This window comes from Antrostomus carolinensis, unplaced genomic scaffold (assembly GCF_000700745.2).
Source record: "Antrostomus carolinensis isolate BGI_N321 unplaced genomic scaffold, ASM70074v2 scaffold35091, whole genome shotgun sequence".
Classification (NCBI taxonomy): Eukaryota; Metazoa; Chordata; class Aves; order Caprimulgiformes; family Caprimulgidae; genus Antrostomus; species Antrostomus carolinensis.
The window spans coordinates 299-7242 of record NW_010292607.1 but is presented as its reverse complement, the minus strand read 5'-3'; the positions used below and the strand labels follow the sequence as shown (position 1 = coordinate 7242).

The 6944-nt window shown below is 57.8% G+C and overlaps 1 protein-coding gene across 1 annotated transcript; it reads right to left on the bottom strand.

Annotated features, from left to right (window-relative positions):
* Nucleotides 1-1622: 1622 nt before the first annotated feature.
* On the bottom strand, nt 1623-6570 carry LOC104531974 (sodium-dependent lysophosphatidylcholine symporter 1; the record flags this gene model as incomplete). The annotated part of the gene is given in 12 exon segments (XM_010177039.1): nt 1623-1680; nt 2044-2220; nt 2426-2569; nt 2781-2845; nt 2847-2909; nt 3220-3303; nt 4203-4286; nt 4600-4721; nt 5288-5378; nt 5481-5653; nt 6239-6317; nt 6447-6570. Coding segments are annotated over 12 exon segments (1264 nt in total), but the record flags the coding sequence as incomplete, so codon positions are not given.
* Nucleotides 6571-6944: the final 374 nt, after the last annotated feature.

Below are 6944 nucleotides of genomic sequence, written 5' to 3'. Positions count from 1 at the left end.
CCCTGCCACAGGGGCTTTGTCCCCCTCATTTTGTCCTGCCCTTGTTCCTTGGCTGCAAGCTCCAGGCGGGCGATGCTGACGCTGCCTCTTGCCCTCTGCTCAGCACAAAGCCACCTTGCATCATCCCTTTTGCTTCTTGCCATGACCCCCGCCACAGTGGCAGACTGGGGGCCCAGTTAAGCATTCCCAGCTAAGGTCTAATCCCTTTGGCTATTTTTAAAACCCCATCCTCATTGCAGTGCTTTGTACCCAAACAGGGAACAAAGGAGGAGCCATCCTTCCCCCCAGCCCCCCCCGTGCAGAGGGGCCGCTCTCGACTCGGGCACTGACCCCACAAATTTCTTGGTGTGACAAATGTGCTTAACAAAAGGCAACAGCCCCTGTCTGTCCCCAGCACAGTGGCCATGGGGACAGAGCAGCAGAGTTAGAATCCTCACACACCAGGCATTTGTCCCAACTGCACGGGTGGCTGCTTCATCCCTGGTGAACCTTCCCTGTACTTACTCCGACCCACTTTCCCCCTCTGCCCTGCACTTGCTGCCGCAGGAGCACAGGGAGGGCAGGGCTCACCCCAGTTCTGCTGGAGAAGGGAATGTGAGAGCAAAGTATAAATATCCACGAAGATTAACCCCAGCACGGCGCTCCGCCCTGGGAGAAAGTGTTGAGTGTCACCCACAACCCACATTCCCTTTCTCACTGCTCCCCAGCTGCCTCTCCTGTTTCCAACCCCGGGTTCACAATCTCCACAGCCAGCGCTTTGATTTCATTCCTCCCTCCACCCCCCTGTTCTCTCTTGAAAGAGAGAGGAAAATAATCAAGCCTTTGTTAGGCTGCTGCAGCACAAGCACCGAGCAAGGAGCTGCACGGGGGTACGGGGCTGCCGGGCACGGCTGCCTGCATGGATTACAGCATTCCTGTGCCTTCAGCTCCGGGGAAGTCAATCCTGCAGCCTGTGGCATGGAAAGGGATCCTGGGCTTGCTGACATCCACAAAAAAAAAAAAGCAGCCAACCAAAAAAAAATCCTCTACACCCACACTGCTGACTTCTCCCATTTTTATGTAAATTAATATTAATAGGTCCTCGCGTTTGGTTTCTGTACAGATATATACAAATAGGAAATAGTTTCGTATTTACATCATTAAGTTAATTAAGCTCTATATAAAAAAAAAAAAATGATAACAGCTTTCCAAATTAGTGTCATATGTACAGACAGCAGAGGTGAGCTCACGTCCTTGGCGCGGTCACATTGACAGTGTAATGTACACTAACCATTACCCCCGGGCCCACGGGTGGGCAACGGGCACGAGTGTTACGAGGAAAAGGATCCCAACTCCGGGCTTTTCTACTCTCCAGGACCCAGCAGGGACCAGCGCTTGTTTCTCGTCAGGCACACAAGTACCACAGGGTCAATTCGTGTAATGTACACTACCAGCGCTCTGTGGATCCCGTGGAAGGCACAAGACCGGCACAGATCTTGCGTTCAAGTCGGTGGATGCTCTGCACGGCTTCTCCCAGGTGTTCCTCCATGGTGCACACCTACAGCAGCACGAGGCTGGTCCAGCCCCGGAGGGGCCGAGTCCTTCAGAAAGCCCCGGTGTGAGCGGATGGACCCAGCCCAGGGTCACACGATACTGGCCAGCTCTGTGTTGTCCGACTCCAAGCTGCTGTTGCTTTCCTCCCTGCGGGCAAAGGGTTGGGGAGGAGGCACAGAGTGAGCCATGGAGCAAGCCCTGCCTCCAAGCAGATCTCTGCCTTGGAGCAGAGGAGCCTTGGAAGGGCTTGAGAAGGATGTCTCCACCTCACACAGTCCCCAAACAAGTTTTCTTTAGCAACTGGGGCGGGTTCCCCGTTGATCTCAAACACTTCACGCCATCTCTTTGGAAGTCGGGATTGGGAAAACAAATCAGCCCTTCCCTCACCCCACCTTTTTTTTTTCCTGCGCAAGTCACGGTGTGTCCCAACCCGCCTGGGCCTGATCCTTCCCCCACACACCCTGCTGGCATGCCGTGCTTGCTTCCTCCATAGCACAAGCTGCTGCTCACCTTAAGTCCTGCAGAGCTTTCTTGTTCTTCCTCCGCTTCTCCTCATCGATGGGGTACAGCTTGAACAGGAGCAGGCCCAGCAGGATCAGCCCCACGGGCACGGCCGACACCAGCATCTTCAAGGTGGAATTCACCTCACTGGGCTGGGAGCAGCCCCGGGTCTGGTACCCTGCAAAGCTGGGGACAGAAAGGGACCTTCAGGTAAAGGAAAGTGGGTTTGTAGGAGACAAACCTGTTCCTGCAGGTAGAGGTTTGTGGAGCCACAGCTGGATTTAGACCTCCCCCACCTCACTTCCAGCCCCTGGAAAGCGGAGATGCCTGGATGCAGAGGCACCAGACTGGTCTCCCTCCCTCCCTCCTCAGCTCCCCCAATAAAACTCACTCTAGGCTGAGTGTGGAGATACCCAAGGAGACCCCAGAGGTGAACTTGGTGAAGAAGACATAGAAGGAGAAGAAGATGGGTTCATGGCCATGGGAGTCAGGGTGCTGCAGCTTGAAGTCATCTATGACATCCGGGAGCATGGACCTGAGCGGGGAGCAGAACGGTGAACACTAGGACAGAGCCAACAAAGCATCTCCTCTCCCTGCTGAGAGGATTTCCCTCCAAGAGGCCCAACCTGGTCTGAAAACATTGTAAAAAGGCTTCCCAAGGATTTCTAACCACTCCAGGAGGCCCTGGAAGCACCTTGCCCAGCACTGGGTGTGCAGCACCGAGAGCACCAGGACCTCACACTCACCAGGGCAGGAGGAAGGCGGCTGCGACGCTGATCCCAGCTGCAACGGCCACAAGCTGCACCGGCCACGATGTAGGTGACGATGAGGTTACTGTCCAGCACAGCCACCATGATGAGGAAGGGGATGGCAGACTGGATAGGGGACAGAAAGCAGGTTGTGTCAGCACTGCCTGACCCAGACTCCTTGGCTTTTCGCCCTCCCTCCCGGGCGGGCCAGCCCTCCGACCGCGGGGACAGCCAGGGAAGCAGCAGTGGCCATTTCTTGCTGGCCTCGGCCACATCTGTGACAGCACAAATAGCAGGATGAGGGACAGGCACCAAATCATCATCAGCAGCAGCAGCCCCTGCCCAGCTCTGGGCCCTCTCGGGGTGTCACAGCCCTGCTCACCCCATGTGGACACCGTTCTCACGTGCCCCTCTGTGCTTGAGGGGACCCACTCACCGAGATGCCCACGTAGACAGCCGTCTTCTTCCCAAAGCGGGTGAGGAACCACTGCCAGAGGGGAATGGTCAAGGTGGCCGAGAGCTATGGGGAGAGACAGTGGTCATGGTGTCACTTGCTGGCCAGGTTCTTCTCTGGGGAAAAAGCTCTTTCCAGCAAGGAGCAGCTCCTGGGCACAGCCTCCCCCATCACATTTCCAGCCCCTCCAATTTCCACACGCTCCCAGGGCTGGCACACAGCCTGCTCCTGCCCTCACCCCATCCCTCGCCCCATCCCTCGCCTGCCTCCACTCCCGGGAGGGAGAGCTTGCAATTGGAGCAGGTGTGTGGGGCCACCACCTCCCACAGTGTGGAGCACCCTGGCACCCAGCACCGCTGTCCTCAAGGCACCCATGAGGTGCCAAGCACACCTGCCCAAGCAGAGGGAGGACCCGACTCGATCCTCGGTGCTGGGAAGGGACCTGATCTTGTCACTGTTGCCTGCGCACAGCGTGGCCAAGAGCCAGGCTCTGTGGGGACCTGGGTGCCTTGGACCTCTCCACCCCATCGAGTAGAGAGGGTGGGAATGGCTCCCAGGGATGATACAAGCTGGAAAGGGCTCTCAAGGAGCTGTTTTGCTCCATCTTCCTGGCAGTAAACACTCAGATCCTTTTCTCAAGGCTGGGGGGAAGGGCAGGATTTGGACAAAAGGCCCCCACGGCTCCTGGTCTCCCCCCGTCTCTGGTCATCCTCTCACAGGAACAAAGGTCTCACTGTTCCTACTGACTCGCCCAACCTTTGCAGGACATTTGGCAGCTTCCTCTCCCTTCCCTTCTCCCTCAGTCACTGTCCGCACATTGGACTATCCCAGCCCCACAGCCTCCCTCCCCTCAGCCCATGGAGCACCCATCCCATGCCAGCTCCTGGGGAGGACCCAAGGGATCCCATAGCACATGTCCCACCACAGTCTGGCCCCAAGGAGCTCCAGGACGGGGCTGTACGCACCATGATGGCCAGGAGAATGTTCTGGAACTCGTTGCGGAAGCCCAGGGTGTAGGTGCAGAAGAGAGCAAAGTTGCCCTCCAGCAGCTGTGGAGGAGGCAGACGGTGGTTAGTGGGGGACAGGCACCCCAGACACCCTGGAGACGCGTGTTCCTCCTCACAAGGCTGCGCCCAAAGCGCGAGCAGGGGAAGAAAGTGGCCATTCACCGACCCACCCGAGGGCACGAGGCCACATCCTTCCTCTCTGCCCGGGGCAGCTCCGGCTCATTCAGCTGCCACCTCACATGCTCCCAACCCACCAGGATCTTATTTGGCCCCCATGCCGCTCATCCCACAGCCACCTCCAAGCCACGCTGCTGCCCTTTCCTCTCCCCCATCCTCCAAGCCCAGCTGTGCTCACCATGAAGGCCAGTGAGGTGAAGAGGAAGCCGGCGATGAGCTTGATGTAGGCACTGTGGTTCATCACCAGCTTCAGCCCCTGGAAGAAGGAGACAGGCTCGTCCGACTGGAGCTCAGAGGACTCTGGGGAGCAGAGCAAATCAGCCCATCGTTAGACCCACTGAAACAGCACCCTTGGGTGCAAGGGGTGCTGTGCCTTGTGCCTGCTGCTGAGCACCCTGCACAAACCTACACGGAGTCAGGGCAATGAGAGCAGGGACCCCTCTGCCCTCATGCAGGGGTCCCTCAGCCCCGTGGATGGGGGAGGATGGCCAGGCTGGTCGCAAAGCAGAGGGAGGGAAGGGCAGAAGCTACTGGACTTTGGATATCACCTCACCCCGGGATGCCCTGGTTGGCACTAGCAACCTTGGCCAGAAAAAACCCCAAGATAACGTTTATCTCTGACAGTGCAGAGCAGAGAGCTAAGTCCTCAGGGCTGTAATGTACCCTGGAGATGCTCTGGCCTCCTGCCCACAGTGCTGCCCTTCCCCAAGCCCTCACACCCAGACCTCAGCTCTACTCGCCCCTCTCCTCCAGTGCTTGACCCACAAACAAGGGGCCAAGAGCTCAGCCAGGCTCTCAAGGAGCCCTTGGCAGAAGCCACAGCATTTCCACGAGTCTGGATTATCCCATCACATCTCCAGCCTCACCTCTCTTCTCCCGCACGCCCACCGACAGGATCACAGCACAGAGGATGTAGAGCCCCCCGATGACCCCCGCAGCGATCATGTAGGCATTTCTCTGTGCAAGAGAGAGGGGACAGTGAGGGGGGGGACTTGTCCCAGGAGCCAGCCTGGTCATAAAGGCAAGGAGAGCATGGCAGAGGCTGCCAGCAGGACTTACCGTGTCTGTGAGCGACCCAGTGTCGTGGGTCATGTTCAGCTCCTCCATGGCCACCGAGGAGTTGGTCTTGCCGATGAAGAGGGGGCTCTCGATGCAGGGAGTAACCACCTTGCCCACAATCTGGCCCTGGATGGCTGTTCCCAGCACAGTGCCCAGCACTTCCACCGTCATACCTGGAGGGAGAGACCAACGGGACTGAGCACAGCCCTTGGGCAGCCAGGGCATGGATGCAAAACCTCCCTCCACAGCAAAGCCTCCCCAGCTGTGATTCATTGTCCTTCACCAGGAGAAAGGAGCCAGCCCAGCTCTCCCACAGCTCCCTCCAAATCACCAAGTGATAAAGCCACAAGGAAGGAGAGTGTCTGCTGGGGAAACTGAGGCAGGGAGCAAGGCCAAGACTTGGTGCTCTCATTGCTGTATGACACAGCAGGAGGGAAGACTTGAGATCCCAGACCCCCATCATCTGCTCCAGGCACTTGGCCATAGCAGGGACCACCTCCCCATCAGCCCAGCTCTCACCAGACTGGACAAGGATGTCTGCTGGAGGAGCTGGGAAGGGGAATGGGAAGAACTGGACCAGCTGCAATTCAAGCCCTGAACGATGTTCATCACACACCATCCTTGGTGTGAGAAGTGATGAAACCAGCCCTTCCAGCAAGGTGTCTGGATGAGGATCACACCCCAGCGAGAGCTGCAGCAAAGGAGCTGAGCAGTGGCTGCCCCCAGCCCTGGTGAGAACGGGAAGGAAATACTCTTACGGTAGGCGGTGGCCGAGTCCCGCTCACTCTGCTCCCTGCTGATGAACATGGTCAGCGCCGAGTAGGGCACATGGAAGCACTGCAATGGCACAAGAATCATCTCAGGGATAGGAACCTGCCTCTCCACATAGCTCAGCGAGGTGAGGGCAGGGATTCCTCCTCTCCATCCCTCAACCACAAGCCCTGGCATGTGCAGAGCCCAACTCACCGTCACAAGGGTCTGGAAGATGCAGTAGAAGACGAGGTACCACATCACTTGGCCTCTGGAGATGTCTGGCACAAACCAGATGAGAAAGTAGGAGATGACAGCAAAAGGGGTGGAGAAGATGATCCTTTGGGAGAACGCAGCGTTAGCCTGGGGGGCCTGGAGACCCTGGGTAACCCCACCAGCCCGGCTCGCCCTGCTGCCACACATCCAGTGGGGTTCAGGCATCTGATTCTGGGGGCTCCTGAGCCACCCTGGGGTGGCCCACCCTGCTCCAACACTTTGACAGGAGGTTGTTGCCACATGGGTGATTCAGACCAGGCTGAAGGCAGCAGCTCAGGTCTCGCAGCGTGAGAAGGGGAAGAGCTGACTCAGACTTCCATGGAAGAGCTTTATTTGCAAAAGCAGACGTCGCTGCTTCGATGGAAGCGATTGATCTGCTCTGGCTTTCAGCTCCCACCCCTGGCCCCAACCTCTCCCCCAGGCAGCTCTGCTGTGTGT